At 42.3% G+C, this 21,551-nt stretch overlaps 1 protein-coding gene across 7 annotated transcripts in view; it reads right to left on the bottom strand.

Annotated features, from left to right (window-relative positions):
- Positions 1–293: 293 nt before the first annotated feature.
- SCHIP1 (schwannomin interacting protein 1) overlaps positions 294–21,551 on the bottom strand; it is a 236,336-nt gene continuing 215,078 nt past the window's right edge. For 5 of the 7 annotated variants that reach the window (XM_075570578.1, XM_075570579.1, XM_075570580.1 and 2 more), the window contains 6 exons: positions 9,501–9,619; positions 8,342–8,459; positions 6,891–7,088; positions 5,458–5,581; positions 2,865–2,958; positions 294–947 (listed from right to left, as the gene is read on the bottom strand). In XM_075570578.1, the coding sequence (XP_075426693.1) occupies positions 896–947; positions 2,865–2,958; positions 5,458–5,581; positions 6,891–7,088; positions 8,342–8,459; positions 9,501–9,619 (705 nt within the window). In that variant the 3' untranslated portion in view covers positions 294–895. Of the gene's footprint in view, positions 948–2,864; positions 2,959–5,457; positions 5,582–6,890; positions 7,089–8,341; positions 8,460–9,496; positions 9,620–16,814; positions 17,068–21,551 lie in introns of those variants that run through there. The other 2 variants (XM_075570581.1, XM_075570585.1) reach the window with 2 other exon arrangements.

The following is a 21,551-nucleotide window of genomic DNA, read 5'->3' as shown; positions in this document are numbered from 1 at the left end:
TACTAAACAGTGCTAAGCTGTAAAGCACCAACGATGCTTTATGCATGATTAAGATTGTTGTAGTAGCCTTACCTCAGTTAGGTACGGTATTTAACCATCTTAAAATAAAAAGCATTATGTATTTAATTATCTATCAATTTCTTTTGTACCTTTAGCAGTTAATATTTTGAAAACCCAAATCTGTGAAAACTATAAAACACATTAAAACGACGAAACGGCCTCACAGTGTGAAACATTCCCGATGTAAAACGGCTGTATGTTCTGCAGGAGCATTGGAACAAAAACACGTATCATATGAAACAAAGGTTTAAAGTTTATTTTACATATTTATACATTAAACTTTGAAGGTGACCTTTTCAATCCAACGGAATAATAATATAATATAATGGCACATCTAAAAAAAATGGAAGTCAGATTATCAACATTCACAAAATGTTGAAAACCGATCGCATTATACAAGATACGGAGTGCTACAACGTTACGATGAGGCAGGCATGTACGTTTTGACTTGTTTAGCACCGTCAATAACATTTGTATTTGAAAACTACAGTGAGGAATAAAAAGTAGTCATGGTAAAATACTGATCAACTTAAAAATGTAAAACCAAAAAAAATAAAAATTTGTAACTATGCTCTGTGTCTCTTAATCCATATTCCGTAATGGCATAAGTACTGTACATCTAGTAATAGTATTTTGTTAAAATGCCTGATATTAAGTGGCACAAGTTAAAATAAATTAGGAAGCAGAGGCCAATCACTGGACGTATAAAGCTTCAGACATTATCAAAGACAAACACGGATTTTTCTTGTGTATCATCTTCAGCATTTGGACAATCACAAAAGCAAAATAAAGTTTAGCTTTTTTTTTTTCTCCTAAGGTTCAATGGCTTGTCGCTTTATTTTGTCGGCATTTTCTCTGCCATGTGCTTCTGCTGACTTTCAGCGTGTCTGGGGAAAGGAAACGCAATCATGTTACTACCAGGCGTTCAACAAATCCTGCTGGGGTTAATCAGTAACTTTACGAGCACTGCGCTAGCCCAGGGAAAATGCATTTAAAAATCGGTGTTGGATGAATGCAGATTAGTCTAGTGCAAGAAAGTGGCTAACTCCAGTCCTCAAGAGCCAAAAACAAGTCAGTTTTTCAGGATCTCTCTGCTTCAGCACACGTAGCTCAGTCGAAGAAGCGCTGAAACAAGGATATCTTGAAAACCTGACCTGTTGGTGGCCCTTGAGGACTGGAGTTGGCCACTATGGCTTTTTTTGGGCACTAGAATAAGCGGTCCATCTCTCCCGAACTCCCTTTACCCTCCATGTTACCTAGTAGGATACCATCTAGTCGAAAGGTGACACAACAGACAAAGTAGTGGGAGAAATTGTATGGCCATTATCTCACACCCACCAACTTCTATTTGTCACATCAGCATGGACAGGGAACAGCGTGTGACAGGAAGCAGCGAGTTCAGAGAGAAGCTCCCTATGAACTAGTATCAAACTGCATCCCATGAACACAGAAGACAGCCAGCTGCTGATTCCCATTTAGGGCCTTAAAGACTAAGCAGAGTTAAGCGGCGGCTCGTTCAAATGAATTTGGAAGACAAATGTGTTGTTAAAACAATGTGTATGACTGGCTGGCTACCTATAGGTGGCGATGCAGTACAGTTCTTACACAGAAGAAACATTGCAACAAAAAAATATATAGATTTTCTGCGTTAATCTGCAATTTATTCTTCAAGAAAATACATAGTATACAGAGAAGTCATAGGAAGGAGGCCTTGCTATAAATAAATCAATATATATATACACACATGGAAATAGCCGTGTCTGTCCAGTTGCGATAGTGCAGAATAAATGAGTTCAGTATTAGGTGATACCTTTTTTTATTTGGACTAACAATTAATGTCATAGAACAAGCTTTCGAGCGTTCTCCTCTCTTCCTTAGGCCAGAAATACAGTCTCTGTCTCTCTCCCCTGTGTCTCTCTCCCCTGTGTCTCTCTCCCCTGTGTCTCTCTCCCCTGTGTCTCTCTCCCCTGTGTCTCTCTCCCCTGTGTCTCTCTCCCCTGTGTCTCTCTCCCCTGTGTCTCTCTCCCCTGTGTCTCTCTCCCCTGTGTCTCTCTCCCCTGTGTCTCTCTCCCCTGTGTCTCTCTCCCCTGTGTCTCTCTCCCCTGTGTCTCTCTCCCCTGTGTCTCTCTCCCCTGTGTCTCTCTCCCCTGTGTCTCTCTCCCCTGTGTCTCTCTCCCCTGTGTCTCTCTCCCCTGTGTCTCTCTCCCCTGTGTCTCTCTCCCCTGTGTCTCTCTCCCCTGTGTCTCTCTCCCCTGTGTCTCTCTCCCCTGTGTCTCTCTCCCCTGTGTCTCTCTCCCCTGTGTCTCTCTCCCCTGTGTCTCTCTCCCCTGTGTCTCTCTCCCCTGTGTCTCTCTCAGAAGTTTGAATATGTTGAGAGCTTTCAATGTCCCTTGAAAAACAAACTATTTTAGATAGCACCTTCCGGGAACTCTCTCACTCACTGATCTGCACTAGCTATTACTGAGAGGAGTTTAGTGAATACAAGATTTTAATGCCATACATTACACCAGGGGGCGCTCAACTCCAGTCCTCAAGCCCCCCCCCCCCCCCCCCACACCAAACAGGTCAGGTTATCACAATATCCCTGCTTCAGCGTAGCTGGCTCAATTAGTCCCTGCTTCAGCACAGGTGGCTCAATCAGTCTTCGACTGAGCCTCTGATTGAGCCACCTGGGCTGAAGCTAGGCTTTCCTGAAAACCTGACCTGTTGGGGGGAGGGGCTTGAGGACTGTAATTGAGCGCACCTGCATTTCACAACATCTGGGTATAGTGAACATGTACAAAAGCTGCTCAAGAAATGCGTACCTAGTAAAGTCTTCTATGTCCACCAGCATTGCGTCTTGTTCCATGTGCAACTCATCTCTGATGAGGAGAAGCTGAACTAGTTCTTCATTCAAGCCTAAAACGCAAATGTTTTATTTTTCTTTAGTTCATGCTTTATGTGATCAATTTGGGTATTTGAATAAACAGGTATGCATTTGGAAAACATGAACTATTTGAGACCACAATCTCTAATAACATTTATTAGTGGCTATCTTGGTATCGGCTTCAGTACATACTATATGTTTGTCAAGAATGAGGGGTCTGAAAAACAAATCTATTAAAAGATCTTTTTTTTAATAAAAAGGGCCGCTGGGTAGAAATGAAACGGTGAAACGCTTATCCTCCCTGAGGGCAGAACACACACACAAACACCTCTCCACTCCATGCTGTTTCCTCCTCTCCCAGGCCCCTGACATCTCCTGATTGGCTGCATTACCCATTAGCAGCAGCCAATCAGGATGGAGGAAGCTGCCCAGCCCCTAGCAACAGCCCTGTTATCTCTCCCTGCTCGGGGAAATCCCGCGGACACACAAACTGGTCAGGTCACTGTCCAAAGAGGTAATACCGGTATACACATACACGCCCAGAGAGGTAATACCGGTATACACATACACGCCCAGAGAGGTAATACCGGTATTCACATACACGCCCAGAGAGGTAATACCGTTATACACATACACGCCCAGAGAGGTAATACTGGTATTCACATACAGGCATACACATACACGCCCAGAGAGGTAATACCGGTATACACATACACGTCCAGAGAGGTAATACCGGTATACACATACACGCCCAGAGAGGTAATACCGGTATACACATACACGCCCAGAGAGGTAATACCGGTATACACACACGCCCAGAGAGGTAATACCGGTATACACATACACGCCCAGAGAGGTAATACCGGTATACACATACACGCCCAGAGAGTTAATACCGGTATTCACATACAGGCATACACATACACGCCCAGAGAGGTAATACCGGTATACACATACAGGACCAGAGAGGTAATACCGGTGTATACACATACACGCCCAGAGAGGTAATACCGTTATACACATACACGCCCAGAGAGGTAATACCGTTATACACATACACGCCCAGAGAGGTAATACTGGTATTCACATACAGGCATACACATACACGCCCAGAGAGGTAATACCGGTATACACATACAGGACCAGAGAGGTAATACCGGTGTATACACATACACGCCCAGAGAGGTAATACCGGTATACACATACACGCCCAGAGAGGTAATACCGTTATACACATACACGCCCAGAGAGGTAATACCGGTATACACACACGCCAGAGAGGTAATACCGGTATACACGTACATGCCCAGAGAGGTAATACCGGTATACACATACACGCCCAGAGAGGTAATACCGGTATACACATACACGCCCAGAGAATGTGTATACCGGTCGGTATACACATTCACGCCCAGAGAGGTAATACCGGTATACACATACAACCTCAGTATTAACTCTAATTTGTTCCTGGACAGAGTGTCCAAATACAGGACAGTCCGGTTCAATACTGGACACCTGGCAACCCTAGCCTGGGAAGCAGAGTACACCGACTCTTTTAGAGGAGATGGGGTCTCCCCTCAGTAAACCATGCTGGTCACAGGCTCCATTTTCCTCTCCCACAAGGATGAGTTTAGCAGCAGGAGGAGAGGAAGTGCAGCACAGCAGCCCCTGCTGACTGCAGGATGAATTGCGGCCTCCCCTCCACATGCTGTGTACCTGCAATCCCGTCCCTCCCGCACAGCGCACAAGGTGCACTTCCTGCCCGCCAGGGACTCGTTCCTACTCGCCAACAAGTTCATTAACGCACCCAACAGCTATCTTCAAGTAAATGACTTGGACACTATTTTACTCTGGGCAAACAGCAAACGTTTGCCATTTCCAGAGACACAATGGATGTGAAAGGGTCAATGTCAGAAATACCGTTGCTCAGTAACGATGCGGGACATGGTCACGCTTCCTAAAGAGTGCCACAGAAACCTACATCCACCAATCATTAGGAAGCGAGGAAGAGAGGTGACTGTACAAACAGCAAATTGTAATCGTCAGATCCCCCTCAGTCAGATCCCCCTCAGTCAGATCCCCCTCAGTCAGATCCCCCTCAGTCAGATCCCCCTCAGTCAGATCCCCCTCAGTCAGATCTCCCTCAGTCAGATCTCCCTCAGTCAGATCCCCCTCAGTCAGATCCCCCTCAGTCAGATCCCCCTCAGTCAGATCCCCCTCAGTCAGATCTCCCTCAGTCAGATCCCCCTCAGTCAGATCCCGCTCAGTCAGATCCCCCTCAGTCAGATCCCCCTCAGTCAGATCCCCCTCTCTAGGTTTCCATGACAGATTACTTGAGTTTACATACTAACAACAACTTTATTTCATATAGCGCTTTTCTCCCCATGGGACTCAAAGCGCGTCACAATGACCATATAATTAATGCGCTGTACGCAGCACACAGGAATTTCTACAGGCGCAGTCGATCTTCCCGACGTCACAATAGCTTCCTTCAACATCTTCAAGTAAACGGACGGAAACACAACACTTACTTTCTATTTGAGAGTGGAGGTCGTTGACGATCACCTGGAGCTGCCCGATAGTCATATCTCTCAGATCAGTAGTTTTTAAACTTCTTTTCATCAGGCACTCACTGATGTGAGGCATGTGTGGCAGCTAGGAGTAGAAGAGGGTTAATCTCGGTCATTAATGTACTAAAGCAGGGTTAGGGTTAATGTACTCCGCTCGGCTAGCAGGGTTCATGTAATGGAGTTTCAAAGCTCCCGCACCCTGCGAGCCAATAGGAACCCGTGAGGTCATCAGGTTCGGCTTCCTATTGGCCCAAACGATGCGGGGGCTTTAAACGTTAAAACCCAGCCGGCTCCGCTGGGAGCGGCTACCGACACCCCATGCGGAGGTAAGTATCTCCGGAAGCAGGGGGTCCACGGAGCGGAAATTAATGGGGTTCAGCTATGGAGACCCCCCTGCTTCAAACCGGTGTTAGAAAATGAACAAATTCTCCATAAACCGAAGGAATAAAAAGCTAGTGCAATACTTGCAACTTAAGCCTTCAGTGAGAATAAACCCACACAAATAATGACAATTACTTTAAAACCGACAGTCATTTTTTAGGTTTTATTATCCTTACGTACAAATTACTTTTATTCTAGGAAGAAATTAATTCAACAAATTTACCGGCACGATAATGAGAAGATTTACAGTTGTTTTTTCTCGTTGTTTCAGTACCAATGAGGACGAATTATATTCAAGTAGCAATACCTATTGGAGAAACTTTACTTAACTAGTTCAATGTCGATTTGTGTGTGATATTTGTTTACCAACTTACAACTGAAAACCAAAAATGTGACTTTTTGATAGCACCATAAACTTAAACAGTCACCTGTTTCTGAAAATATTTACTTTACAGCAGTTCTCTGACTAATTTGCATTCTATTTATATTGCAGTATAAATAACAATATTTAGTAACATTATAGCACGTAGGCTAAATTAAAATGGTATTTTTAGGTATATGTTTCAGATAAACGGCAAATAAAAATATCACTTGTGAGCACTTTCATACGTCTCAAACAGGTCTGCAGCCCTGCTCTTCCTTATTATCTCTTGACATACAGTGCTTCCAATGCAGCCAGGGATTCTGGGAAATGACATGTAAATGAGCACATTTCGCTTCTTACCCATTTTAACACAGACCCCTATAACCTTATGCCTGCCGAATTACACAGCTTTTCAGCACGACCTGGGTTAAAGCAGTACAAAGCCAGTAACCCACTCTCAGACCACTGTTTCGACCTTTTGGGTCTCATCAGTGTCATGTTGGCTATTGGCTTTGCAAAGTGAAGCTGGGATAGGTCTCAACAGATAAACAGTATCGTAATAAACAGCTGCAACCCTTTCCCTGCTGTGACGTAACAATGTGCACATCACCGCCCTGTAACATGTAGACACGCTGCATTCAGCTCTTACAAGATCAGCTACTGGGGACTTCTTCCGGTTTTGCTTCTCCACTTCCACTTGCATTTTGGCCATGGGTTTTGCCATTGCCAGGGCCATTTTGGCTTCTGCTTGCAGTTTCTTTTGTCTAGAGATAAAATCCATGTCTTCGAAGGACTCGGACTCTTCTTCAGTAGTGTCTCTGTCGGAGTAGGAAGAGCTTTGCTTGCTCTACAAAGACAAAGACAGGGATGTGAGCAAAACCGTTTCTAGGGGGGTGGGGGGGGGGGGAGGAGAAAGGATATTTTATGTAACAATATAGCAGAGGCTATGTACTTAATCTAGTGGCGAGCGACTGCAGTCCTCAAGCACCACCAACAGGTCAGGTTTGCAGGATATCCCTGCTTCAGCACAGGCGGCTCAATCAGTGGCTCGATTGAGCCACCTGTGCTGAAGCAGGGATATCCTGCAAACCTGACTGGTTGGTGGCTCTTGAGGACTGCAGTTGCCCGCCCCTGGATTAAGCCTGGTTTGCAGTGAAAGGAAATGTGATAAACAAGGAACGGGTTCCCTTTAATGCCGGTTCAACCCATTCCTACTCCTCCCCGAAGCCAGGAAGGGCTCAGAGCCCCAGGGACTCCCTGGCTTCCTCTAGAGCCCAAATCACACAGATGACGACACTGTCTGTCTGTCTTCTTCACGGCACAGACGCATTTAGAGGGATTGTTACATTTTGTAGACTTATATTCATATATATATTTTAAAGCAATCCCCCCCCCCCAGAAGTCTATGTGAGTAACTCATAATGGTAATATCTTGTACCCAGAGTATATCCTGATGGTTTTAGTCATGATTTTCTTAATCGCTCGCTTCTGATGTTACCACGGTAACCTTAAGGCCACGCTTATAGTGCCGGCGACGTGACGTCGCCTGAAAACAAATGCATTGCCGTCACGTGTGCTTATAGTGAGCGCAACGGCGACAATGAGACAGAGCGACGTCGCGAAAACTGGTAGCCGGCAAAATTTGATTTTTCAAGGGCCATCGCCTCATGTGATAGCCCTTGAACCAATCACATGCTAGGAAACCCGCGACGCCGCCGCCCAGCAAAATATAACTTTCGCCTGTGGCGTCAGCGACGGGTGTCACCATCGACGGCACTATATGCGCGGCCTAAGACTGGGCTCTGGGGAGAGCTCCATTTTAACCACTTAGTATTTCAAACGCTTATATCTCCAGAACGGAGCACCAGCTTTTAAAAACAAAAACAGCACTGGAGAGGGCATCAAAACGCTCTTCAAGTAAGTAGGATAGAACACAAAGTAATAATTGTCGATCAGTCTGGACTGCTGCCTAAATTGGATACATGTTTTTGAACGCCTTCCCTGTCAGCAATGTACCGTACTGCACAGGCTTCTAGCATCAAAGGGATCAACAGTCCAGGCAAGGGTTAGATCCTTTTTTGCCCATGGTACAATACTTACCATTGGAGATAGTGGGGTATCCAGGCTGGTTTCAGTTTTGCTGTCATCGGCATCACTGTCCTTGTCACTACCACTGTCATTAACAAAGCAAATCTGCAAGTTCATCCCACTTTGGAGTCTAGATAGAAACAAAAAAACATTAAAAAAAAAAAAGGATTACCATGTTTTAAATATACCACAGAGCAGCATCCGGAAAGAATTATTTCATGCCCCTGCTGACCAAATTCAGTTCAACAGTGTGAGATCGGGCTCTGGATGGGGAACATGGGAGCAAACAGGAAATTGTGACTTACCCACTTGTATTATTCATTATTAGTATGGAAATGTACTGTTGGGTGAAGCATGTTATCAATGACTAAATTAACCCATTCGCTGTAAAAATACAATCCAAGCAACACATTGCATCCAAGAAAGAAATTGGCGCTTACCCTACATATGTCAAGGTGGCCACTAAGCTAGGGCTGCGAGACGTCCCGTATATATACGGAATGGTCCGCTATTTCATTGACTTGTCCCAGAAAGGACTTTCGGGACGCATCATTGTCCCGTATTTTAGCGCCTTGGCGTGAAATGCCTGAACTTAAAATGACTAATTAAATCAGCCCTAAAAACGTAAAAGATTTCTACTTGAATGTAATAGTTGCCTTTTCCGATAGATGTTGCTAAATGTAGTTATTCAAATAATAAAGTTAGGACACTGCCTGGTCATCTCATAATACCATGACCCCCACCCCTATTAGGTGTTACTCTCCCACCCCTACAGGCGTTACCCAGTTTGCGTCTTTCCCCCGAACCGCCAAGCGCAGAGATGATCAAAACAAAATAATTTAGCGGTTAAGCAAGAGATACTGTGTGCCCGAAGCGTTTGCAAATCATTCATCGCTCATTATGACATCACACTTTAATACTGGATTTTGGCGTCCCGTTACTATAAAAACTTACACGTGGCAACACTACTCTAGGGACGTTCGCAGCCAAAATACCCATGGATGTCTATGGGGAAAAAAGACCCAAACAGCCACTTCGACTGATACAGAATGACCCCCAATACATAAAACCAGCGACACACACACACACACACACACACACACACACACACACACACACACACACACACACACACACACACACACACACACACACACACACACTCACTCACCTAGAGGAAAGGCTTGGCTTCCCACTTTTGCTGCAGCTGGTATAAATTCCAGGGCCATCGTCAAAGAAACTGCCAAGTGCCAGCTTCTGCCTGATAGATTCCCTTTCATTCTTCTGAGCCTAAAATGTTTAGCAAATAAGGAGAGAGAAAAAAAACTGTGGTAAAACAACATTTAAAAAACTTTAAAAAACAAAAATGGTATATTTCAACATGTGGCCGTTATGTTATTGCTTTGGATGCTACAGCAAAAGCAGTGAACTATAAATGAAACCAGTGAATATCTGCTCGTAAACATGTGTATCTTTATATACAGAACATGCTGTTGATAGTTAGAACGGGCAGTTTGTTGGGTAAACCTACGTCGGGCAATTTTACTTCTTACCAAAAGAGGGCGTGTGCTGCCTATGTCACGGCTATCGCAAGTTGATGACCTAACTGTTGGAATGAATAGTACGGTATGTAAGTGGAATACCATTATAGGAACAAAACCGCTAAATCAATATTTGCCATCAATTTTCAGAGATAATGTAAAAAGCAGATCCCAGGTAACCTGCCAATTCCAGACATAAAAAAATGTGAGTGTATTGATTGGTTTGACCTGAAAACGGTCCGAGTTGACAACACTTCTACTTTTGCATGGCTTTTTTATTTATTTTGCAGTAGTAGAAAGAATATATATTTTGTTACGGCTGTTAAAGAACCGATTTTGAGATGATACATATATACTTTAATGAACAAATTTAAATCAGGATGTTCCAACATTCAAAAAGTTATACACTACACACAAACAGGTTAATGAAAACGAATCAGTTACTGTTGGTCATTGAAATCTACAATAGCAGAAGTTCCACTCTGTTCTAAAAAATGAATCAACTATATAATCTTGTAAGAAGCACAGTAAAATATATATATATATAATCAAAAAATAAATAGATGATAACGTTCTGTGGCTAACGAAATGCTTCTCTTCTTCCGGCGATGTTACATCGCTGGAAGAGATCAGTGTATCTCGAAAGCTCGCACAAATAAAAGCATTTCGTTAGCCACAGAACGGTATTATCTATTTATTTTTTGATTATATATATATATATATATATATATATATATATATATATATATCTATTACATGGCATCTATTACAGTGGGGACCATAATGTCAATATATATATATATATATATATATATATATATATATATATATATATATATATATATATATATATATATATTGACATTATGGTCCCCACTGTAATAGATGCCCCTAATATAATTTTTACATACATATATGTTGTCATATTGATAGGAAGGGAAACATTAATTATCTAAAGGGAAAACTGTACATAGAAACATATAATGCAGGTTAGTTTATCACACATATCAATAAGCTCATTTCATTAATAAAACAGACTATAGTTTATTCTATTTAAGAATCAGATTAGATGCGACAATCAAGCTTCTCAAAATTGGATGCGCTGATCACCCCATTGGCAAAAACAAATCATTCCGTTTACCGAACTCTCCCCCATGCGTGGAGTACCATACAATGCGGCGGGTGAATTGAATCCTGAGCAATGTTCGTCACAATTCCGCATGTCACATGCGTTCTCCGTGCTGACGGACTTTAATATGAACAATTTCCTCGAGTCCCTGGTGACCCCAGGTAACGGAGTTACATAGTTACATAGTAGATGAGGTTGAAAAAAGACGTACGTCTATCAAGTTCAACCTATGCTAAAGTTAGACAATAGATACTTTATTCTATATCTATACTTACTTATTGATCCAGAGGATGGCAAACAAAAAACCCCATTAAGGGGAAAAATTAATTCCTTTCTGACTCCAAGAATTGGCAGTCGGATTAATCCCTGGATCAACATCCTTCCCATGTATACTTATTTGGTATATCCCTGTATACCTTTCCCATCTAAAAAGATGTCCAACCTTTTTTTGAACAAATCTATTGTATCTGCCATCACAGTCTCCATGGGTAATGAATTCCACATTTTAACTGCCCTTACTGTAAAGAACCCTTTCCTTTGTTGCTGGTGAAATTTCCTTTCCTCCAACCTTAAGGGATGGCCCCGAGTCCTTTGTACTGCCCGTGGGATGAATAGTTCTTTTGAAAGCTCCTTGTATTGTCCCTGAATATATTTGTATATAGTTATCATATCCCCTCTTAGACGCCTCTTTTCTAATGTAAATAAATCTAATTTAGCTAGCCTCTCCTCATAAGTTAGAATGTCCATCCCCTTTATTAATTTGGTGGCTCTTCTCTGCACTCTCTCTAGTTCCATAATGTCTTTTCTTAGGATTGGTGCCCAAAATTGTACTCCATATTCAAGGTGTGGTCTTACTAATGCTTTGTAAAGGGGCATAATTATGTTTACTTCCCTTCCATCCATTGCCCGTTTGATGCAAGATAAGATCTTGTTTGCCTTTGCAGCTACTGCATGACATTGGGCACTATTGCTAAGCCTGCTGTCTACCAGCACTCCTAAATCCTTCTCCATCAAGGATTCCCCCAATATATCTCCATTTAATTTGTAAGTCGCCTTTTTATTCTTGCATCCCAAATGCATAACCTAACATTTATCTGTATTAAACCTCATTTGCCATTTACCTGCCCACGTTTCCAGTCTCTCCAAGTCCTTCCGAAGAGAAATTACATCCTGCTCTAATTCTATTACCTTACACAATTTAGTATCATCAGCAAAGATGGAGACTTTGCTCTCGATCCCAACCTCAAGGACATTAATAAACAAGTTAAAAAGCAGTGGTCCCAGTACCGATCCTTGAGGTACTCCTCTCACGACTTTAGCCCAACCTGAAAAAGTTCCATTTATGACAACCCTCTGTGTCTGTCCTTTAACCAGTTTTCAATCCAGGTGCATATATTATTACTGAGTCCAATTTTCTTTATTTTGTACACCAACCTCTTGTGTGAAACCGTATCAAAAGCCTTTGCAAAATGTAAGTAGACCACATCAACTGCATTACTCTGGTCTAAATTCCTACTTACCTCCTCAAAGAAACAAATAAGGTTAGTTTGGCAAGATCTATCCTTCATAAATCATGCTGACTATTACTAATAATTTTGTTTTCCATTAGGTATTCCTGAATATTATCCCGTATTAAACCTGCAAGTAGTTTCCCTACTATTGAAGTCAGGCTTACAGGTCTGTAATTCCCCGGGTGTGATCTAGCTCCCTTTTTAAATATAGGCACCACATCTGCTTTACGCCAATCTTGTGGTACTGAGCCTGTGGAAATGGAGTCCTTGAATATTAAATATAATGGTTTTGCTATTACTGAGCTTAACTCCTTGAGAACTCTTGGATGTATGCCATCGGGGCCAGGTGCCTTATTTACTTTAATTTTTTCACGTCGCTTATGAACTTCTTCCTCAGTTAACCAATTGTTCATTAATATGGAGGTTGTGGCTTCCTCCTGTGGCGCTACTATTGTACTTGATTCTTCCCTGGTAAACACAGAGGCAAAGAATTTGTTTAATACCTCAGCTTTTTCCTTATCTCCAATAATCTGCCTACCTATCTCACACTGAAAGGGTCCTATATTTTCTTTTCTCGTTTTTTTATTATTAAGGTACTTAAAGAACTTTTTAGGGTTGACCTTACTTTCTATTGCAATCCTTTTTTCATTATCCATTTTTGCTAATTTAATTACCCTTTTGCAATTTTTGTTACATGCCTTATAATTCTGATACGATGTCTCTGTCCCTTCTGACTTAAAGAATCTAAACGCCTTCCTCTTCTTGTCCATTTCCTCCCCTACCTGTTTATTTAGCCACATTGGTTTTGACTTATTTCTTTTATACTTATTACCCAAGGGTATACACTGATAAGTGTGCTTTTCTAACAATGTTTTAAAGACTGCCCATTTATCCTCTACATTTTTCCCTGCAAAAACATCATCCCATTGTATTACTACTAGATTAGAACTCAGTTTATTAAAATCTGCCTTTCTAAAGTTTAAAGTCTTTGTTGAACCCAAGTAATCTGTTTGTTGATAATTTATTTCAAATGAGACCATGTTATGATCACTGTTACCCAAATGTTCCAGGACTTGAATATTTGTTATTACTTCTACATTGTTTGATATGACCAAATCCAGAACTGCCCCTCTCCTGGTTGGTTCCTCAATAATTTGGGTCATATAATTATCTTTAAGCACCCCCAAAAACCTGTTTCCTTTTGTTGTAACGCTAATCTCATTGCCCCCGTCTATGTCTGGATAATTAAAATCCCCCATTATGCAAACATGACCCAGTTTTGATGCCTTCTCCATTTGCAAATGTATTTTAGCTTCCTCAATCTCACAGATATTTGGTGGTTTATAGCATATTCCCACAAACATTTTCTTTATACTTTTACCTCCACTGCTAATTTCTATCCACAAGGTCTCTACATTTTATCATTCCCTTCATAGACATCATCCCTTATAATAGGTTTTAGATCTGGTTTAACATATAGACATACTCCACCTCCCCTTTTATTTGTTCGATCCTTCCGAAAAAGAGAATACCCCTTTAAATTAACTGTCCAGTCATGAGTTTCATCCCACCATGTTTCAGTAATGCCTATGATATCATACTGCTCCCTTGTAGCTATTAATCCAAGCTCCCCCATTTTATCTGTCAGGCTTCTTGCATTAGCAAGCATGCATGTACGGTTTTTTTCAGCCTGTACTATTATCTTATCTGCTCCTTCCTTTCTGCTCCCACTTGGTTTAGTCTTTAGACGTTTTCTAGTATTATCTCTATTTACTATGGGTATCTCACTGCTTGTCAAACTTGCACTTGCCCCTATTCTACCTCCATACCACCTTGTATCCTCATCTATTCCATTTAGTTCATTATCTGTTTCATTCCCCTCCCCCCTCCATCCTAGTTTAAAATCTCCTCCAACCTTTTTAGCATTCTCCCCCCTAGCACAGAAGATCCCTCTTCATTGAGGTGCAATCCGTCCCTAGAATATAGATGGCACCTCTCAGAAAAGGAGTCCCAGTGCTCTAAAAACCCAAACCCCTCCTTCCTACACCACTTTCTTAGCCATGCATTAACCTCCCTGATCTCTGACTGTCTCCCTGCGGTAGCGCATGGCACTGGTAGTATTTCAGAAAATACTACCTTGGAGGTCCTTGCCTTAAGCTTTTGGCCTAGATCCCTGTAATCATTTTTTAGGACCCTCCATCTTTCTCTAACTTTGTCATTGGTGCCAACATGTACCAAGACCGCCGGGTCAATCCCAGCCCCCCCCCAACAATCTGTCTACCCGAGTGCCGGAGTGTAGCAGAACGAGGAGTGTTTTACCCAAGGACACGAGGGACGAGTGAAAATACAGCTCAACCCTGTTATAACGCGATCTGCTACAACGCGAATCCGCTTATAACGCGATGCCACCGTGGCTCCCAATTTTCTTATTTATAAATACTTTACAACACGATTATTGGTATCTTAAATACTTTATTGCACAATGCATACAATTGTACATTATTTCTAACGCGATCCGCTTATAACGCGATGTGATTCTTTGGACCCCAAGCACAGCGTTATAAGGGGGTTGAGCTGTACATTCTTTGTATTACAGAGACGCAGTGGTTTACTAGTAAAAGAAAACCCTGCCTGTAACAGCAGATTAACCTGATGTGAATCCAAGTCCCAACTCTTCCTGTGACCCTGGGGGAGGCCAAAATTAGATTATAACTTCCTTAGGGTAGGGAGTCATTGTGCCAGATTCTATGTGCAGCACTGCGTACATTTCCAGCACATATTATCATTGCATAATCTATTTATACAAAAGCATTTGCTTTTAATAAGCTTTAAGTGTTTGAGAGCTGAACAAACCTAAATGTATTTTTAAAAAACAGAATTTGGTGTAAAAATGTAACTTTTCATCAACACGGATCCCGTGGCATCGGTTTTTGGGTTGTGGAAATCTTCCGCTTGTTCTGCTGATTGCAATTTTCATGTTCAAATCTGGAAGCGCAGACGTACACCGGATAAATCCCCTCACACAATGAAAAGGATATGGAATCCAATCTGTTTTAAGGAGATTAACTACAACCCATGAACCACGCTCCCCGACAGCTCTTCCCTCATCTTTTATTAAATGAACAAATCCTTTCAGAATGAAACATCTTGCATGCAGTTACCCAGTGAGGTTTCTTATAACAGAAAATAATACCCATTATGAAAAATAAAAAAAATTAAAATGTATTACTTAGCATACAGAACCCCCTTCTTACACCCCCTCCCCCCTAAACCAGGGACTAAGCTTGTTAGTTATTTTCAGATGACTGCATGTTGTCTATTTTGAAGCAATTAATATAATCCTTCTGCAGTGAAAGCTCCTGTCTGGTGACTTGCACTTCCCAGCTTTGAACTCACTGCAATCCACTTGATCAGATATGGTGGCCAACTCCAGTCCTCAAGGGCCACCAACAGGCCAGGTTTTCAAGTTATCCCAGCTTCAGCACTGGTGGCTCAGTCAATCAGAGGCTCAGTCAATGACTGAGCCTCTGATTGAGCCACCAGTGCTGAAGCAGGGATATCCTGAAAACCTGAGCTGTTGGTGGCCCTTGAGGACTGGAGTTGGTCACCCCTGATATAGGTTGAACACTATGGATAGAGGTCTTTTTTTTTCAACCTCATCTACTGTGTAGGTCAGGGGTGTGCAAACGTTAAAGTTCGCGCTCCCCTTGTCTCTGTTCCCCCTTGCCTACACCCCCCCCTCCTTTCCTGCTCTCGGGCTCCACAGGTCATATGACGTCACGTGACACGTTGCCATTTGACCCCGTGGCGTCATGGTGACACGTCAGGGAAGAGCGGGCTGAGAGCAGGTAAGTGAAGTTGCAGAGGCATCGCGCCTCCTCTGGCATTTAATTTACATTCATGGGGGGGAAAGCGCGGGGGCTCTGCAACCGCGCGCCCCCCTTAGAAAATCCAGTGCCCCCCCAGTTTGCGCACCGCTGGTTTAGGTCATAGGTCATAGATTTCCCTCAGCTTGTGAACAATATCTGCAGGCCCACATTTGTGCAATAAGATTTATTTTGATTTGAACAAAAACGTGTACTATTCTTACATAAGGAAACCTCCTATTCCTTAAATAAATAATAACCGGGGAACTAACGGTGCAGAGCTCAATGCCCATCACAATACCCTAAGCATTATAAATATATAAAAAAGTATAAAACACGACTAACATTGGAGCTAAACCCCACACACCTTCCCAAACCAGCCCTATGTTACTGCTACAAAACAGTGACATGTTCTCTGGAAGGGGATCCGAGTCCTACCTTTTTAGAACCTTCCAACAAATTCAACGTAGATATTTTCTTGATGATACCATCCATCTTTTTACTGCTGCAATTCAGCCCTGGACAGCTTGAAACCTCAAGGAAAATTACACACCACCCATGATCAAGGTTTCATTACATTTCTCTTACAATCCCATACCCAACGGTTTGTCCTCCCAGTTCTGTCCAAGTAAATCGGACAGCTCAACCACGACCTGTGTTTGGTGTTTCTCCCTACTTGGGCCCACCGATGTTTGCTCTTCTTTCCTTCTCACTTCAATGTGTAGACAGCTGTTCCTCTGAGCCATACAAATCTAACCCCACAGAAACACTTTGGCTTGTCAAAATCTGAACAATCCCCACCGCCACCTAGCACAATCCTCTGAAGAACATATCTACTGACATGCACAGACTGTCTCTTCAACTCAAAGGTAGCATATGAATCCCCGACACCTTATTATATTTAGAGAACTTAAAAGTGTGAATTGTCAGTGCAACAGAAAGTACAATATGCCAGTGACAAGCATCATCTTGCTCTGCCATCCCTTGGAGGAAGCACAGACACTATAAAATATAATTAGGGTTTTCCAACATCAGGACTGCTAAATGAAAACGGATTCCAGTGCTAGAAATTCTTCCTGTTTGATATATTTAAAAGCAGCAAAAACCTTCCCCCCCAGAAGCACCAACGAGTTCAGCCATATTATTGTCGGTATATTGCCCCCCACGAGCATGGCCTCTCCTTCTTATTTTATTGTTTCACTTTTTGGGGGGGATGTTCAAAATATTGATTTAATTTATTCTCAATATTGCCATATCATAATATTTCAACGCTTGTGGTAAAATAGCAAAGGAGGGAGGAGTAGGTAGGGCGATACCTTTCATTGAACCAAGAAATAAAACACTTTATACAATATCCTGGAAGAAAAGGCCCAACACGGTTACCCACCCTTCTTTACCTATTTCAAATGCTTGTGTCAGGAGAGGCTAACTTCAGGCCTCAAGGGCCACCCAAAAGCTCAGGTTTCCAGGATATTCCTGCTTCAGCACAGCTGGCTCAATCAGTGGCTCAGTTGAAGACTCTTCCAATCACTGTGTTCCACGTGCAAAGGTTTCATCATCTTCATTTGGCCAACTTGCATGTAAAGCCTGTTAGATTGCATCAGCTCGCCAGCCGTATAATAATTCCCTTGGTAAATTGTGCCATTGCCTGCTTATAAATACTATTACATTCATTTCCTAATGCCATATATTGGGCTTGACTGAGCCACCTGTACTGAATGAAGCAGGGATATCCTTAAAACCTGACCCCTGAGGACTGGAATTGGTCACCCCTGCGGTAAAGAAAAGGGACAGAGCCAAATGAAATGAAAACCCTCCCAAGTGTTAGCTCCCCATATTTAAACGAACATTATCTATCCATTCATCTATCTCCTCAATGGAATGTTTAAACGCACCCAAGAACGGAAAACATTTGAACTCGGCATGATAAGACTCTTTGACATCAAAACAAGAGGACTTAATGCGGATATGGAGTTTCTCACACACTATCACAATTGTTTGTAATTATCCTGCCTCTCTGCCAATGTTCTTATCCACACCGTTTCTCCCCCCCCTCCCCTCATCTCAGCATCCCCTTCCCCCTCCATGCTGTTCCTTGTCACCGTTTTATTACCCTTCCAATGTCTACAAACATCCCTTTCTAACCCACCCTTATTGTATTGTATTGTATGTCTTTATTTATATAGCGCCATTAATGTACATAGCGCTTCACAGTAGTAATACATGTGGTAATCAAATAAATAACAGATAATATAAATAACAGATCATGGGAATAAGTGCTTTAGACATAAAAGTAACATTTCGGAAGAGGAGTCCCAGCCCTGAGGAGCTTACAGTCTAATTGGTAGGTAGGTAGAACGTACAGAGACAGTAGGAGGGAGTTCTGGTAAGTGCGTCTGCAGGGGGCCAAGCTTTATGTATCGTGTTCAGAATATCTACAGTGCTATTCATATGCTTCTTTAAGCAAGTGTGTCTTAAGGTGGGTCTTAAAGGTGGATAGAGAGGGTACTAGTCGGGTACTGAGGGGAAGGGCATTCCAGAGGTGTGGGGCAGTCAGTGAAAAAGGTTTAAGGCGGGAGAGGGCTTTAGATACAAAGGGGGTAGAAAGAAGACATCCTTGAGAAGAACGCAAGAGTCTGGATGGTGCATAACGAGAAATTAGGGATGAGATGTAAGGAGGGGCAGAAGAATGTAAAGCTTTAAAAGTGAGGAGAAGAATGGAGTGTGAGATGCGGGATTTGATCGGAAGCCAGGAGAGGGATTTCATGAGGGGAGATGCTGAGACAGATCTAGGAAAGAGTAGAGTGATTATCTAAATCTCTGTTTTTCTCTGCTTTCCAAACCTCTGTTTTAGCCATAGATTCCTTTGTAAATCAGTGTTGCTGACCTGAGGAAGAGAGGAAAACTCTCGAAAGCTTGTCCTATGACATAAATTGTTAGTCCAAATAAAAAAGGTATCACCTAATTCTGAAGAACTCATCTATTCTGCACTATCACAACTGGACTAACACGGCTATTTCCGCGCGTGTGTGTGGCACTGTAATTAATAAACATTGGTCTTGGTTAAAAAGAATGATTCAGATCTTATTATTTTAATCTGAATTAAAGGACCATACAAATTCTATTTAACCTCTTCAGCGAAAGAGGGAGCATTCCTATGCAATTGACTCTGGTCCCGACTATAATTAATGACTTAAGGATGCGGTCCACCTAACCGATCCAATTGCGGTTTTTTTTAATGCCTTTATTTAGCTTTTTTATCCGGATCACATGCTTTTCAGCTATGCAGTGTTAACCATTTCACTGCCAGAAGGCATTGCAAGTATTGCTTTGCACACAGAATCTTCTTCAAACTATAAAAAGGTCAAATGTTTGGTTTCCAGTTAAAAGCCTGGATTTTGGGAAACTAATTTCTTACAACAATGTGTGTCAGCCGGCAAATAGATCAGGTTTAAAAGGCTGACATCACTTTTTGACATCACTTCTTGTAAGAAATTAGATTTCATGACATCACACAAATATGATTTAATCGATATCCCACTAAAAAGATTGTCATTCCCTTGCATGAAAATAAGAATAAATATTGGCCGCAAATGTCTTACCAACTAAAAAAGCATTTGTAATCAAACGGCTGCTATGTCTAATTACACTCATTCCACACTACATGTGGTTGTTAGATCATCCGAGATAGCTGGGATGAATGACATCATTACTTATGGTTACTCATACATAGTATGTGATTTCTTTAGATTCACTATACCAGTAAGTGGCGTCAAAGACACACAGCTTCACTCACACAATAAATGTGAAAAAATACATTTATCCGGAATGGGACATCCAATGTCCGCCGCCGCTTTGCCGCAGACCGAACCTCCCCCGCGGCTGATTTGCCAGTAACTTTGATTGGGTAGGGGTTAATTTAAGGATTTTAGTGGGTAAGGTAGGGGGGTTTAGGGTAAGGGCTTCGGGTAGGGGTTTTTAGGGTAAGGCGTTCACTTACCTTAGCGGTGGAGAGTCACGGAGAAACAGCTGCGACCAAATGTCCTAGACCGTATTTATCAGTAATAACGAGCGTTGCTGGGGTTGTGGCCTCTTACAGTACAACGTGATGTACAACGTATCAAACGCGCTGGGCAGTCATTCTGAAAAGCTATTACAGGTACATCTATCTTATTTGCTACACAATTTTCCATTACCACTAATAAAGCCAGACTGCTATCTAAGACAGGGGTGGGCAACTCCTGTTCTCACGGGCCACCAACAGGTCAGGTTTTCAGGATATCCCTGTTTGGCACAAATGGCTCAGTCAGCTGATGCAGGGACATCCTGAAAACCTGAGCTGTTGGTGGCCCTTGAGGACTGGGAGTTGCCCACCCCCTGATCTAAGAGCTGGGGTCGTTATACCATCCCGTTCTTCCTCATTTTATGAGAAATGCAGATTTAGCTGCCATCATGTAAGCATACAATGTACCCACTAACCCACGTCATCACCACTGCTTACTAAAGGGTTTTGTGGCCTGGATGGTTGCTTTTAATCAGTGGGGTTTAGAAGAGACCTAGAAATAAAGCTGGTTCAGCTGTTCAATCTGTCCTCCACCTAACTAAAATGCAAACAATTTGGAAGAGCTGCCTGCTGCCAGTCTAGCAATAGATGCTTCATCTGATTATTATATAATATATCCATCCGATTCCAACTGGTTGAGCAGAGAATGTTTTAATGGAATAATGTTTTAATGTGTCGGGATCTAGGAGTTTTCCTTCCACTATAAAACCACGCGATGGAATATGCATGAATAATATGTACAGAAAATGATTCAATAATAAGTATAAGCTCCTAATCATCTCATCGCACCCAACCCCTTAAATCTGGCCTTTCAGGATTTCAGGACACCCCTGCTTCAGCACAGGTGACTCAATCAGTGGCTCAGTCAGCGACCTGTACTGAAGCAGGGATATCCTTAAAACCTGACCTGTTGATGGCCCTTTTGGACAGGAGTTAGCCACTCCTGCCATAGATGCAAGATATATGAAGTTATCAATTTAAAGGTGCAATACCTCTTCTCCTTTTTTTTACATTTATTTTAGCCCCTCTCTTTTTTTTACATGGATAGGGTGGAAGCAGGGGCCCCGTTGGACAGACACGCACTTTGAGGACCCCCTGCTTACCACTAAAGG

This window comes from Ascaphus truei, chromosome 14, assembly GCF_040206685.1.
Source record: "Ascaphus truei isolate aAscTru1 chromosome 14, aAscTru1.hap1, whole genome shotgun sequence".
In the NCBI taxonomy this organism is placed as follows: domain Eukaryota; kingdom Metazoa; phylum Chordata; class Amphibia; order Anura; family Ascaphidae; genus Ascaphus; species Ascaphus truei.
Note: the sequence above shows the minus strand (reverse complement) of the source record. Positions and strands in the feature narration are given on the sequence as shown.